General features: G+C 39.4%; 1 protein-coding gene across 2 annotated transcripts; it reads right to left on the bottom strand.

Moving 5' to 3' along the window:
• Positions 1–233: 233 nt before the first annotated feature.
• Positions 234–12,902, bottom strand: lin7c (lin-7 homolog C (C. elegans)). 2 transcript variants are annotated; one of them, XM_023810838.2, is made up of 5 exons: positions 12,735–12,902; positions 11,374–11,492; positions 8,035–8,106; positions 2,984–3,193; positions 234–2,725 (listed from the first exon to the last, which is right to left on the bottom strand). In XM_023810838.2, the coding sequence occupies exons 1-5, from the start codon at positions 12,769–12,771 to the stop codon at positions 2,558–2,560; spliced, it is 606 nt and encodes a 201-aa protein (XP_023666606.1). In that variant the 5' UTR covers positions 12,772–12,902; the 3' UTR covers positions 234–2,557. The 2 variants fall into 2 exon arrangements, with proteins under 2 accessions (XP_023666606.1, XP_072574507.1); XM_072718406.1 differs by lacking the exon at positions 8,035–8,106.
• Positions 12,903–15,493: the final 2,591 nt, after the last annotated feature.

The following is a 15,493-nucleotide window of genomic DNA, read 5'->3' as shown; positions in this document are numbered from 1 at the left end:
TGTTGCTAACTTTGGTTAATGCTGGACAGTATTTAACACAAATTCTTCAAAGCGCAATTTTAATAATTAAAAATTTAAACAGTAAAAATAACCATGGGGAATTTTACCATGGTTTACCACGAAACCAGTAACTGTTTCATCCCTAATCCACACACACCTCAGGATGACCTAACCTGTCAGCCATGGCAACGGATGAAAACACTGAAAAAAAACTCTATAGGATAATTAATGTGTACCATTCAAGCAAATAACTTTATTTTCCCACAATATTGTATACAATCATCGTTGTTACACAAAACAAGAGGGAAAGGTATAACATTTTTCTTAAATAAAAAATCAAATGGAACACATTTACCATCAGTAATCCTTGGTTTTGTTACTCAAGATACAGGAAATGTACTAAATAAAAAATAAATAGTGATATTTTATTAGCATTTTTAATGAACAATCTTTATCAAAAAGAGAACAATATCAAAACAAAGGTTCATTAAAGAAAATAGAACAGCAATTTCTTCTAGTGGGAAACAAAATTAAAAGAAAAATATTGTGAACTTGTAGAGGAACAGTACTCAGAAAAGCTAAATCTTTTTGCAGGGTCAGTCCTGAGACAGGAAGGATATCAAATTCTATGGTGTCACAGAGTAAGCTCATCATAAGTTCAACAGCCATAAATGTGCTGCTTTCCTTACTTATGATTTTTTGGATGGGTGGGGTTGTTAACATGTAACAGTTAAATGACTATGCCTAATACTTCTAGAATCTAGACAAATAATTACAGAGGAACAGTAAAGGTCTTGCACTCATGTTTGCATAGTTTGATTGGACTGTTTGATGGGAAAGTAGTTATGCATTATCCTGTCTGTAAAGCACATACAGTTTAAGTATAAATAAGAAAATAAATTTCAGAAGGCAGTATGTACAGTTACTACAAAGATCTGACACACAATAGATTTTTAAAAATTAAACGTAAAAATTCCACAGCAATAGATAATCTGGACACCCTACTCCTAATCCTAAATAAGAGAGATACTTTTAATAGAAAATGTATTGTAAAATCAGTATAAAATAACAGTATGGGTGACACTAGGAGGGCAAAACCTCTGACATTAGCTGGAAAAATGCTGCAGGACCTATACCCACAATGTCAGGTGATAATTAATCATCAGCTTTCAGCTGGTTAAAAACATCATCTGCCGTGTCCCTGAGGTGAGTGGCAGTTTGCACCAAGCTTGTCGATTACAACTCAAGCAGACCGATTTCAGCCCCAGGAATGCTCTCTCTATAATTCATTTCATACTTATGAATATGTTCATGTCTTATAAGAAGTAATATTTGAAATGCTAGTGGAAAGGATTATCACAGTCATGCAAGCTGAATAGCTTACAAGGCATCCTTACCCCATATGCAGTGCACTGGATAATATCAGGAATACAGCTGTTATTCTCCTTTACTTGTGGGCTGCAGAAGAATATAGACTCGTAGAAACTGAGTCTGCTCATTTAAAAGCTGTTGCCTACAATAAGCAGGGGTGGCAGGTGGTACTTTTTTAAGGTTTCATCCTGTCTCTAAGCTGGCAAGAGGCAAAAAGTCCAATTTGACACACAGCATAGTCCAGTGAAAGGGAACCAACAGTATCAGGTGATACTTAGTTACTTAGCAACCTCCACAGTTGAGGGACAGAAGGTGTGTGGTCGGAGGCAGACAGTGCGTCTACCCTGTGTTTTTCACACAATTTCTGCTACATCGGTTTCTGCCTCAAATGGGTTTATTGCATGTTCTTTATTTTGTAGTTTGAGGTATAGTTCTCCTGTGGATATATTTATAAACCTGCCCAATTTAAATATTAAAAACAAAAAAATGCCTATTGGTCATTATATTAAATTGAATTACATGTTAATAAAGAGTCACTTTCCCCTTCAACTAATTTCAGCTCAGAGGTCCATGTCCTTTCAATCTCACACACACACACACACATATACACACACACACACACACACACCCCCCTCCAATGGCAATCACCTAAAAATAAAACGTTATGAAGGATTACCCCATACACTTCCTACCACACCTACACAGACCTACATCACCAATCCCACAAATACTGAAAATCAATGCATACATAAAAAATCTGACTGACGTATAAAAACAAGCAGACTTAAATTAACAAACCCGTAAGGACAACCTGTGTTCATTCGTGTAGAATTTACAATGAACTATTTACACATTTTCCATATGCAGAAGTGCTCATCTCTGCTGATTGCTTGTTCTTGTAGATAAACTCAGGATGTCACCAGCACAGCATCAGATAAGGATTATTACCATAGTGATTAAACCCATAACTGAAGTAATGACTCTCCAAACATTTACATGCACATATAAGGAAAACAAAAAAGGATCATTCTATGATATTAGATTGTAGATGAAGAGTGAAAGATACTCAATGATAATGGGTAGAAGCCATCATAAGAGGAGATTTAGTGTCATGTACAGTGATGAAATAAGCAAGCCCAAAGGAGAAGAGGAAAGATAAGAAGGACCCTGTTTGACAAATCCAAAGTTACTGGGGGTAGTTGTTCTGCTGGCGGCGTTTCGCAGACCTCATCTTCTCAAAGCGCGACTCCATCTCCTCCAGGACCTTGGGGGTATAGCGCACCACCAGCTTGACTGTGCCCTGCGCGGCCTTCAGGAGCTCCACAGCCCTCTCGTGATGTTCCCCCTCCACACTCTATGAGATGAGAACACAGGCACCTTCTCCAGCACCTGAACCTGCTCCCATTCTCTGAGATACTCCATCTCACTACAGCTACCCGTTCCATCAATACTTTATATATCACATTACCTGTCAAAAAAGGTACCTGGCACATTAAATTACACAGATAAATCAGAGCATGACATTGGTGCCTACGGCACAGCTGTAGTGTGCAGCTGCAGCGGGGAAGCGTGTGGAAAACCCATGTTATGTTTAGCGCTGGTGGACACCTACCGTGCCATTGACAGACAGCAGCTGGTCCCCCCTCTTCAACACCCCGTGGCGGTCGGCGATGCCCCCGGGGATGATGCGAGAGATGTAGATAGGCGAATTCTGCTCCTTGCCCCCCATGATGTTGAAGCCTAGGCCCTCCTCCGTCTTGGGCAGCTCCACCACACGCGGATGCGAATGTCCTTCACTGGCTGCAAATGCTGCCACCGTGGCCTACCAGGGGAGAGGTAAGACTCAGGAATTTATATGCAACCATCAAAAGTGATCACCTCAGCTCAATAAATGGGGCTGAAGACTTAAGTCTAGGGGTGTGCAATTTGACAATATTAAATCGGGTTAGTGTCAGTTGCGGTTCTATGGCTCATACACGCATCTAAAGTTGTTTTGTCAGGCAAATCTGTTTCAACACACCAATAAACCGGTATAGTGAACAGTAGTGGATGTCTTTCTCTCTCCCTTTCACGCCCTTGGCCCAACATGCAACATTTCCTATTTGACAACGTAGTTGGCCCCTAAAAACAATTCAATATCGGTAATACAGAACTTTGCTGGATTTTCCAAAACTGACAAGGCGCAAACACCAGTTATTTGCAAAATTTGCAAAGATAAGGTTTCCACGTTGGATGGCAAAACAAACCTTTTTAACCACATCAAAAGAAAACACCTGAAAGAATATACTATGGTTTTCATTTAGGTTTGGTTACATTTAGCTGTATTTTTAAAATAGGGAAATTAGCTTGGTTGTACTGTTCAGTAACTTGCAGAATAGTCTCAAATACCAACATGAAAAAGAATCTTGATAAGTTTGTAGATCACGATCCAGCCTGAAAAACAAAAATCATGATATATTTTTGCCATATCGCACACCCCTACAAAAGCCAGTGCAAAATTTTATATAGGTCTTTACATAGCATTTCAGAAATAAGCTAGCAGCTTTCTCAAACCCAGCTAAATGCACAGGACACCCACTGTATATGCGGCCTCAAACACAGGTATGACACACAAGCTATCAAGCAGCGACGTGAGGCAGCACACAGGACATAAAAGTCGTCAAATTAATTTAAAACAAATGCCTTTGAGCAGCACCAAAAATAGACTGGCCAACTCTGGACAACCTTGCTGAACTGTATGTGACTGCAAACCACCCCTGATCAGCCTGCTGCCCCACAGGGCCATCCACGGAGGGGGCAGCCAGAAACAACACAGATACCTTCACAGAAAGTTACTCACTTTATCAGAGAAAACCAACTGCATGCAAACCAAAAAATCTGACAAAAGCACAAAAATTAAATACTGACTGGACTATTCTGATAATGTATCCTAATTAAAGATTTAACACATCTCACACAGAGGATATATTATTGTATTTTAGAGCACTTATGCTTAACAAGTAGATAACTGCACGTTAACAATAAAGAAAAGACAGAAGAAATTATAAATAAAAACTCAGCATCCAACTACAGAAACATGTAGCAATATGGGTAGGAGTTTGTGGTACTGGGCATCATCCTGTGTGTCACGATTATGTAATGAGGAGAATACACGGAGGAGGACACGAGAGTGCAGGAAACATGGCTGTTTCTCCTGCTATTTTGTTAAGAATTTATGGGACAGATAAAGGGGTGTCTTTTTATATCTTCTCTCCTTCTCTCTCTGTACCCTCTTCTGGCACCGTTATACCTAATTGGCTGTTGCAGTAACAGGAGCGTTTTATACCATGTTAACTGATACACAGCAGATGAGCAGCTGAACGTGTTTTTCAGAAACGATGTTACACAGAAGATCCCAACATTAGCAGCTAATGTAGCTACATCTAATTGGCTAGATAGCTAAACAAATTAGGCAAATTTGGTCAGTATTTTAATATTGTTAGCACAAACTGTGTAAGAAAAAAATAAAAAATAATAATAAAAAGTGTGTGTGTATATATCAAACCTATTTTTATTTAAACATTGCAATTATTTATAATACTAAGTACTACCAGGAATTTAAAGCACCACTTAAGTTACTGAGTTCAATGCAAAATTCATACTGGGACCAAATCCAAAATGTGTATTGGACAAAGAAGAATTGGCTTTGTGTTACAGTACAGGCTGGAAGTTTAAAATGCTATCTTGTATAGGAGATACATGAGTGGACGAGAGGCCCTGCTTGTAATGTATTTTCTGCCTTTGCTCATATGACGCTTTGGATAAAAAAATCTGCTAAATAAAAGTAAAAGTAATTCATGTGTCTGAGAGAGACAGGTTTGTTGCACCAAGGCAGGGGGCTGGAGAATATGACAAATATTTGGTGTTTGAGCCAACTATAATCAAGGAATATCTCATCATGAAGGTTCAATTCAGATTTTGTACCTTTAAACTCTTAGCATGAGCAGCACAGGTTGTCAGAATCTCTTCTATTTATTATTTATACACCTGGAGGAGGGAAAAACCCCTGCTGAAACTAGTTTGACCTAGTTTAACAATCTTGGTGACAGACTCACTCCTAAGTAACAAAAATACTGAATTTAAGATGAAGTTAGTCTTCATGACAATGTAGGGAAAACTCCTCATAATTTTTTATGTTTTTTAACCAAAAGTTAAAAAAAAACTATTTATCCTGTTGAACCCAAATGTTTCACCACTAAATGTTTCTACATTTAATTTCTCTCTTTTCGCTTCAGAGTGACATGCTAGCAGGTTTAAATCACTCAATAAGCTCCATTCAGCATTCATGAGGCTGCCTTGCACCAACATTTCTCACTCCTCAGCAGGGAAGCACACCACAAATGTAATGCAAGTCTTTTAGATTATGTCTCTTAGAGAAAACTGTTTCACTCTCACACACACAAGTGCTATTAAATCGATAAAACATGATGACTTTCACAGACTCTATAGTAGATATGAATGCTCATGATAAATGCTAATGCTAGAGAGGCTGTTTTCCTGACATGCTACATTAGAATCACTTTTTTTTTTTTACCTTAATAATGTTGATGTTAATGAAAATGGCACCGGCAATAAATTAACACTGCATTTATTGTGATGTCTGCTGTCAGAATAACGTCAAATAGACCCAATAGGAGTCCTAGAGCAAGTACTATGCACATTGTTCAAGAAAACCCTGAAAGGCTTTGTATATAGTCTAAGACAGTGTTTCCCAACCCAGTCCTCGGGGAACACCGGACAGTCCACGTTTTTGCTTCCTCTCAGCTCCCAGCGCACCTGTACCAGGTATTCAGTGTTCCTGTTTGGCTGAGAGCTGGGAGGGAGCAAAAACGTGGACAGTCTGCAGTTCCCCGAGGACTGGGTTGGGAAACACTGGTCTAAGGTAGGCATAAATATGAGCTTGAAATGTTACCAGACAATCGGAAGGCTTTTCACTTGTACAAGCAGAACTTCTGGAAAATGTGACAATGATTGAAATGCCATCGATGTCATTTGGACCCAAAAATTAAGAAAATGTAAAAATCTTCCAATCCATCTTCAAACGGCTTATGCTGGTCAGGATCATGGGAGTCTATTGTAGACTAGGGTACACCCTGGAAAGGGCATCAGTCCATTGCAGGGCACATACATGCACACAGTCACACACAATGACACTCTATTGGTAGTTCAGAGCGAGATCAATTAGACACCCACCAAGGTACTGTGCCATCTCACAGAAAACACTGACAAAACGATGGTGTTTTGTTTTCTTAAAGCATTTGTGCTTTCTTAATGAGTTGTGTTTTGCACCCTACCTTCCTCAATGTATAATATTAACAAAACTGTAGGGTGCTGTATATATTTAGAGAACAGTGGCAGAGCAGATCAGCTGGGTTCAAGTGGCTCCGGCTTGTAATTAAAAGCCGTAATCGAGGTCTGTGTGCCTCACTCATGCAGCCAGCAAGCCTTCTGCTGAGCTGCTGAATTAAACACTGAACATCAGCTGAATGCTCTGACAGAGATGCAGTCGCACTGCTGCCAAAACCAGCACACAAGGAAAAAATATGCATTGTCTTCAGCATCCACTGCCAAGTGAGGAATTTAGAGAGGGAGATCTGCAACTGCATAGTGTCTGCACTGCTCCAGGTCAGTCTCAATGTTTCCTCACACCTAATTAGCACTGTTAATGAGACACCAATTAAGCTTGGTCTGAGCCCTTTTGCATATTGATTGCCTACAATGACAATGCACACTACATAGAATCAACACACAGGAAGTGAGAATATCTGTGGACAGACTGGTATTTTATGGGGCATTACAACCACTTCTTGCTTCTGCTAACATAAAAGTACAATATCAAAGAATTTATCGATTCATATATTGTGTAAGAAACTACAATAGTTCTTAAACTATTGCACTTCTGTTTTGGGAATATCAGCCTTGATGCATCATATATCAAGAATATTTCAATATGATATTGCCCAAGAAAAATGTATACAGAAAGCCTGCCCTTGAGTATAGCCTGTGACATATTTACAGCAAATTAAAAATCAATTACAGATTGATTTTTGCTAACGATACACAGATATGCAGTTGTTTTCAAGCTGTAAGGTAGTTTGAGAACATTACAGAAAAATGATTTGAAATAACCAATGTAATTCAAGCCAAGAACAGTTTAACCACACGACCTGCAAGGCTGTGGGTTTCAAAAATTGTAGCTGATATGAAGTGCAAATCCTTCCTTTTTCCATTTGGCCAGAAATGAAATTAACGTCATGACTCAAGACAATGATTTACACTGTTTAACTGTCTATTGAGAAGCACACTGCCTGGTTCATTCTTGACCAGAATCTGGCCCATTAAAGAAAAAGATAAGACTTAATTTAATCCTGCAGCTAACAACAGGTGGCCAGAAACCACAGGCCATGTCATTATTTAATAATGAGGATAATTCATTCATTATTAATGGTAATTAGTTTATTAAAAGTAGTACATTAAAAGACCAATTAGATATGTTATTTCTCATTTTTGAATGGGACAAGCATTACTGCTATACTGAATGAAAAACGTGTTTGGGATGGAGAAGATGAATTAGACCGTTTGTGAAGATGAAGGTGTGGACAGGAGCACCTGATGGGGGTTTACCTTAGCAGTAGCGTTTGCTCTGACTTCCGGGCTGCTGTTAATGTCCACCGTCTCATATACGTGTTCGTACACCTAAAAGAAAGAGTCAAGGCTGTCACCCTCCCATAGGCATGTAAGACGTGAGAATCCTGCTACAGATTGGGTTGAGGCAGCTGTTTTGCATGGGCCAGAAAAAAAATAATTCTTTTAAGGATAATTGGACCTTCAATCAACTCCACAGACGACACACACCTATAATTATACTAGTAAACAAACACCCATCTCTTTCCATTGATAAACAATTCCCTGCAATTTCCTCATTTGACATAATTATGTATAATTATTAGGAGAGAATAGATCAGTAGCAGATATTGTAACAACAGCAGTGCTCACATTTGCTTTAAACTCTTTTTAACTTGTATTTTATTTCTTTTTGGATAGTGGACTTAAATCTTGTGCGCTATAATAGGCTCTGAACTGGATACCAGTCCATCACAGGACACACAGCCTCTCTCACGCATGCACGTGGAAATTTAGAGACACTGATTGCTGCTTGTCTCTGGACTGTTGAAGGAACTGTGGAAGTACTTGTAAGAAACTTTCGCGAACACACAAAAATCCGCAAACACCACAACAAAGCAGGGACAGGAAGGGAACCCACAACACCAAAGGAGTGATGCCATAGCACTTCCTACTGAGTCACCATGACCCAATACACTACAGTATATGAATGCTTTGAAATCACAGTGGACCATATTAGCATGACATTTGAAAAATAGGCTGACAATCCGAGACATTGGTGCCTCAGAATTTAGATAATGAAAATGTCCACCCTGCTCCTTCACAAGGCTCAGACTGCCTAACCTCAATACAGACAAGTAACGGCCAAAGGAAAATACAAGTAGAAAGACTGAAAACCAATGTGGTACTAACAACCACTTCTCTAATGACAACCGTATACATGTCCCACAGAATCTTAAAAAAAAAATCAATATTCTTTCCAAAACCAACACAATGTAGACACACTATCACAGGACACACTTTCCACATAACAGGGAAAATTTAGAGATGACAATTCATCTAAACTGTATAAGAACATAAGAACTATACAAACGAGAGGAGGCCATTCGGCCCATCGAGCTCGCTTGGGGAGAACTTAACTAATAGCTCAGAGTTGTTAAAATCTTATCTAGCTCTGATTTAAAGGAACCCAAGGATTCAGCTTGCACTACGTTATCAGGAAGACTATTCCATACTCTCACTACACGCTGTGTAAAGAAGTGCTTCCTTAAATCCAGTTTGAAATGTTCTCCCGCTAATTTCCACCTATGGCCACGAGTTCTTGTATTGGAAATAATGCTGAAGTAACTATTCGGTTGAACAGCATGCAAACCGGTTAGAATCTTATAGACCTGGATCATGTCCCCCCTCAGTCTCCTTTGCTTGAGGCTGAACAGATTTAGCTCAAATAACCTTTCCTCGTATGACATTCCTCTAAGACCAGGAATCATTCTTGTGGCCCTACGCTGCACCTTTTCTAAGGCCGCTATGTCCTTTTTAAGATATGGTGACCAAACCTGTACACAATATTCTAGGTGAGGTCTCACCAAGGAATTGTATAATCTTAGCATTACCTCCCTTGACTTAAACTCCACACACCTGGAGATATACCCCAACATCCTATTGGCCTTGACACAGTGAACAAAAAAGTCTGATAATATTGAAATATCCAAATCACAAGCATAAACCAAATATCCATGTCTGAATAGGAAAATTAAGAAAAGTAAGCTTCGTGACATTCGAAACTTGCAGCAATAGGTTTTTATTCTGCCGTATTTGCTATAGCTGCAGTTCCGGTTTTTGGCAGCAGGTCGTGCACAACTAGTGCTTTGAAACTTTTCGAACCGTTTCAAAACATTGTTTGTTTCGAATGTTTCGAAATTGTTTTGATGATTCGAAATTGCCATCTCTACATCATTCCCACCTGCATCTTCTTTCAGTTTACCCCCTCCCAGTTTTTACACACTTTAAATGAGCTGCCATTGGGTGGACAAACGCAGCACTGGAAAATCTGCCACAACCATCACAGTAGCCAATCATATTCTCAGCCTTAAGGGACAGTCGTAAGAATGGACAGTCCAGCTGTAGCCAGAAAAACTGTCCTGTCCCCACTGCAAAAGGTAGTCGGCCTTAAATGAATCCTTACTGCTTTCTGTTTTCTCAACTGGGATAGCGCTAGATATCTGTCCCAGGATTTATTACAATTTCATGTTTTTTTTAATCACAGAATTATTCATCTCAGTTGCAATCATATGGTAAAAGTAACTTTTAAAGAGAAACATATTCAGCAGTTGAAATGGTAGTATGCCTGACAGGCTGGCCAGCGGGTTGGGGGGTAGTGCTGCAGTGAAATTACTTAAATAATTCATTTATATATAAGCAGAATATTGTTTGAAGATTACTTACTGACCATTAATCAGTCAATAAACAATTTAGCTGGGCAAACGTTATGAACTAGGGCTGGGCGATATATCGATATTGCATCGCACATGTGCAATAATCACCAGGGCTTCAGATGACAGGCGCAACATTTGGCCAAACGCCAGCTTTTTTTCCATTATTAGTATAAATACGGCATATTATGTTTAATAAATGTGTCAGACTTTGAACTGAAAAAAAGTACCACCACAACGCCAACGTCTTTTTACCTTGTTTATCCACAAGATCTCTTCTTTTAAAAGATGTCGTGGCTGCTCCTCTTCACCGTGACTTCAGTGCATATTGCACTGAGGTATGCCAAACCATTGAACACCAAACCATAGTATACCAATACAGTTTATTATGTGGTGTGCTCTGCTAATCGAATTTAAGAAACATAAAGTTTATAAAAAGATTACTAACTTTTGGGCATCACAAAATGCATCTCATTAATATTTAAGCCATACTACTAATCTTCTTACCAAATTATGGGCGTAAATAAATGTCCGTACAGCACCGAAAAGCTGGTGTTTAGCCAAATGCTTCGTCTGTCATCTGAAGCCCTGGTGATTATTGCACATGCGCGATATAATATCGATATGATATCGCCCAGCCCTATTATGAACTATTAAATCATTCACATAATCTATATAATTAAGAGTTAATCATTCTTTCATTTGGCATTGCATAATTTTATCAAGCAAAAATTAAAAAGGTCTGGAAAAGTTAAATTAGTTTCAGGATTTAGCCATGATGTAGTCATAAGGAAAAGCCTGGAATATGGAAAGAATAACTCTGACATACAGTAGCAGTATTTTAACATTATTGTTTAACCAGTTTAGACCGATGCTCCTGATTGGTGTGTGACGTGGCTTCACCTACCTCTCGCACAGCATTGCAAAACTCGCTCTGCAGCACCCTCTGTAGTGCTTGTAGCTTCTGCGGGGGGACCTCCCCAGTCTTCTGCAGCTTGTCCAGCAGCTCAATGGCCCGAGAGATATCTGCCGAACAGAAAGCCTGCCACAATTTATCTGACAATCCTTATAAATATGTTTTAAATATCTTCTGCTGGAACAGTACAGAAAAAAATATGTATATATCATTTTCAAGCCTCCATTGTTTTTACATATTTTTTTAATCAGTCATTTTAATAATTTCTCTCTTCATTAAAATGTTGATAAATATTAAATACAGGAATCTAACTTTATAGTCTGTTATACATTTATAATATGATTAATGTTTCTTAAAAATGTCTCAATAAAAGTTCACACTTTGATAGCAACTGTCTGACATTTTCTCTCTCTCGCTCTGGAAAAAGCCCTTTTCAAATCCAGTTTATAGCCATGATACAATTTATACGACTTTCCCATAACTATAAAGATCTGGTCACTTTTTCTTTTGTTTTCACCTAGACAGTTTGAGGAAACGGGCAGCTGGTTCTCCTCCAGAACACTTGGAGGACCTTGCTTTTCAGCTTAATTAGAGGTCGCATGAATACACAAACCATTACAACCCTAAAAATACACAATTTTTGACAAAGGGCCATTTTGTGCTTTTATGGTATGGGGATGGACATCATCTAAACGGTCAGAAAATAAATTCTTGTTTTGCACATGTTTCATTTCTTGATGTTTTGTGTTTCCTTAATACGCAGATTTGTGTGCCTTGCAGAGCATTCCCGCCAACGTGGGCATACAGAGCTACAACATGGCATAGGGACAACCACTTTGAGGGGCTCTTCAAATCTGGACCTCGATTCCAAATCCAGGCCTTGGTCTCAGTTCTCCCAGGTAGTTGATTTAGTAATTACTTATTCTGACTGGCCAGAAGCTTCACTCCAGGCTCACGGACCTTGACGGCCATGCTTTAAACAGCCCTGACCTGGTTGGCCCGGTTCATTTATAACCATCATCAGTGCGGGATGGCTCCTTCCGGGAACCAGCCGCTTCAAACAGGGATAAAGGCCTTTCCGACAGGCTGCCATTAGCTTACAGTGACGTTAAGAACGAGTCAGGTATCCAACAATATTATTATTATTAATATTAATAATAATAATAATAATAATAATAATAAGGGCCACCGCTCACACTAACGTGCGTATTTTCCTTAGCACTTCTAGTGAAACTGGCAGATGCCAGGCGGTTAGCACACACAGAGTGTGTCCGGTCACAGGCGGCGTCTCCCGGACGTAAATGCAGCCAAGCGCCCAAGAGGAGCGTCCATTCAGCCCAGTCTGCGTTTACCTCTCTCCAGCCGGATCGGCTCACTCAGTGAAGCCATGTTCGATGCGACGTCGACGGGTTCCACGCACGAAAAATTCAGCAACAGCGAAGTTTCTCTTCGTGTAAATAACGATCCCGCCCACGACACACTGAACACAGTTTCGCCTGGATGCGGTCTCCGTTTGCGGAGGCTGGATACCGAGCGCTGCCCCCAGCTGGTGGGAGTGTATAACACAGCGGTAACAAGCCTTGACCAACTAATAAGGCTGTACATCTCCTCTGTGCAGAAAGCTGCGCCGTTTACGTTGTTTTATTATTGTTGTCATTGTTATTTCATTAATATTTTTTACAGTTGTTCTACTTCTACCACTGTCAGAGACGATTTAACTTGGTCAGGGACCTCTGGGCTATTTAAGTTTTCAGAGCCACTCCTTGTTTTCCTTTATGCAAAGTTGTCGACCGGGGGTGGCGTCACCAGTAAAAGTTGTTGACCAGGGGTGAGGGCTCCAAATTTTATTAAAAAAGGTTAGTTTTAGCAGAGGTCACCTGGTTCAGTCTAAACATTAAACATTAAAGAGCTACTGACTATTACTAATCAGAGCAATATTAATAACTAATTGGGCATGATCCTCAATTTAATTTTAGACTGTAATCCTGTATATTATACTATTCAGTGTGTGGCATAGGCATTACCAGTCTGCATTCCAATCATCTGCTATTTTTATAGCATTTTTAAATTTCATCACACCATTTGTCTCCCTTGGAATGTCTAGTGATGAGATTTTAATTGATACTGTAGTAACATTATAGCCTCTGTAATGGTAGATATTGGAATCTCCCCTCAACAAACGAAAGATTTATTTTCTTTGAAAAGGAACTTAAGTTAAAATCGTGTTTTATACCGTTTTATATGGCCGTTCCCACTTTCTTAATGCTTGAAATATGAGTGGAATTGTGCTTAATAATTAAATCCATGCTAAGGAAGAAAACATTTAACCTTTAAAACTGTCACTGGGATGATGTAAATGATAATATTTAGCAGATGGTGCACTGTGAGAGGCTAGCCAATAACCTTGTTATTCTGAGTCACTGGCTACCTATGGCCCATCAGTGAGCAAAACGCGAAATGCTAAGGCTACATGATGTTTCTTTAATCAAGATTTACTGTCAATATCAGCCCAGACTTCTAACTTGCCTCTATGTCCCTCTCCCCCACCTGATCTCATGTCATGAAATGATATTCCAGTTCTGCAACCCTGTTGTTCAATGTTCAATCCAAATACATAATACAGACGCTCCCCAGGTTATGATGGGGTTACATTCCGATAAGGCTTTTCTAAGGTGAAACTATTGTGAAACTGCATTTTAATACAGTACACCTAACCTAACAAACATTATAGCCTAGCCTATAGCCTACTTTAAACATGCTTAGAACACTTACATTAAGCTTGCAGTTGGAGAAAATTATTAACATAGAGCCCAATTTACAAAAAAGTATTGAATATGTCATATAATGTATTGAATAATTATACCCATTGTAAAGTCGAAATATCGTGACATGGGCCATCGTAACCCAGGGAGCGTCTGTGTATGTATCTATGTACTCACTGTGCTTAAGGGGAATTTCAATCATCAGTGACTAACATAATATTTTAATGTCAAACTTAAAATGAAAGCAAAGGATGGGGACATCCTACTCACCCTCTCCGATACAGGGTGTACATGAAATGTCACATACGCAAGGCCAGAGGCACGAAACAAGCCCCCATTCCCCAAACAGTGAGGCTACTGTCCTGATTCCATGAGTATTCAGTCCCCTTTTCTGTTTCACTCTGGTGCAATGATTTGTTTTTAGAAAGTCACATAAATAGAAAAACGGAGTCGATATGTGTGTGGTGAAGTCCAGGTGAAATATACCAGTGTCTGGAAGCTGCGCAGCTGCTGGGTATGCAATGAAGGAACTTTCAGTGAGAGCCCAGCTTAAGGTTTTTAAAAGCATCAATCAAGGACAGGGCATTTCAAGGCACTGAAAATCCCCAGATGCACAGTAAAGCCCAATTTCAGGAAATCAAGACACAGCTGTGAATTTGTGTAGAACAGGCTGTCCTTAAAAATAAAGTATCCAGGCATGCAGGGCATTAGCTGTACTGTAGACCACTTACGGTCTTGGGATATTATTTTACATAAAACATCTTTTAGTTGTTTAGGTGGAGCTGCGTTCTTTAACGTGACTTTTCATTTATTTGACAGTATTTTACTGAAGTAATTAGGTTAGATAACATGCTCAGTACAACTACAGAGCTCCTCCTGAGACTTAAACCGGCAAACTTCATGTTATGAGATAATGTCCTTTGCCACTACACTACCTCCTGCCCTAGAAATTATGTGTACAACAATTGCCCAAGTGTTTTGTGACTCTGGGCTCCTTGGGAGAGTGCCTTTGCTGAAAAAAGCACTCCCGGAAAAAAAATCACTTCAGATCTATACTTTGTATACTATGTATATCATATCTGAGATGAAAGGGATGTTAAGAAATACATTTCACATAAGAACAAATACAAAAGTTTAGACTAACCCGGTGCTGGTTCCTTAGTCTGGTCAAGAATATGTAACAGGATATGAAAGTGGCCATTACCATTTGTGCCCATGCAGCCTGGAGGTGGCTTGAACAATTTTTCAAAGACAAATGGACAAAGAGTGTCCAGTAGTGCAAAGTTGGTATCAACTTATCCCAAAAGACTGATGCAATTTTTGCCAAAGGTGCCGCCACTAAACTCAAC

This window comes from Paramormyrops kingsleyae, chromosome 11 (assembly GCF_048594095.1).
Source record: "Paramormyrops kingsleyae isolate MSU_618 chromosome 11, PKINGS_0.4, whole genome shotgun sequence".
Classification (NCBI taxonomy): Eukaryota; Metazoa; Chordata; class Actinopteri; order Osteoglossiformes; family Mormyridae; genus Paramormyrops; species Paramormyrops kingsleyae.
This window is presented reverse-complemented; position numbering and strand designations above follow the sequence as displayed.

Bases quoted from the DNA above. Each gene is read 5' to 3' on its own strand.
- lin7c (XM_023810838.2), bottom strand. From the start codon at position 12,771: ATGGCTTCACTGAGTGAGCCGATCCGGCTGGAGAGAG. The intron at 11,493-12,734 runs GTAAACGCAGAC...TCTGTTCGGCAG, and splicing joins GCCGATCCGGCTGGAGAGAG to ATATCTCTCGGGCCATTGAG. The intron at 8,107-11,373 runs GTAGGTGAAGCC...TCTTTCTTTTAG, and splicing joins TTTGCAATGCTGTGCGAGAG to GTGTACGAACACGTATATGA.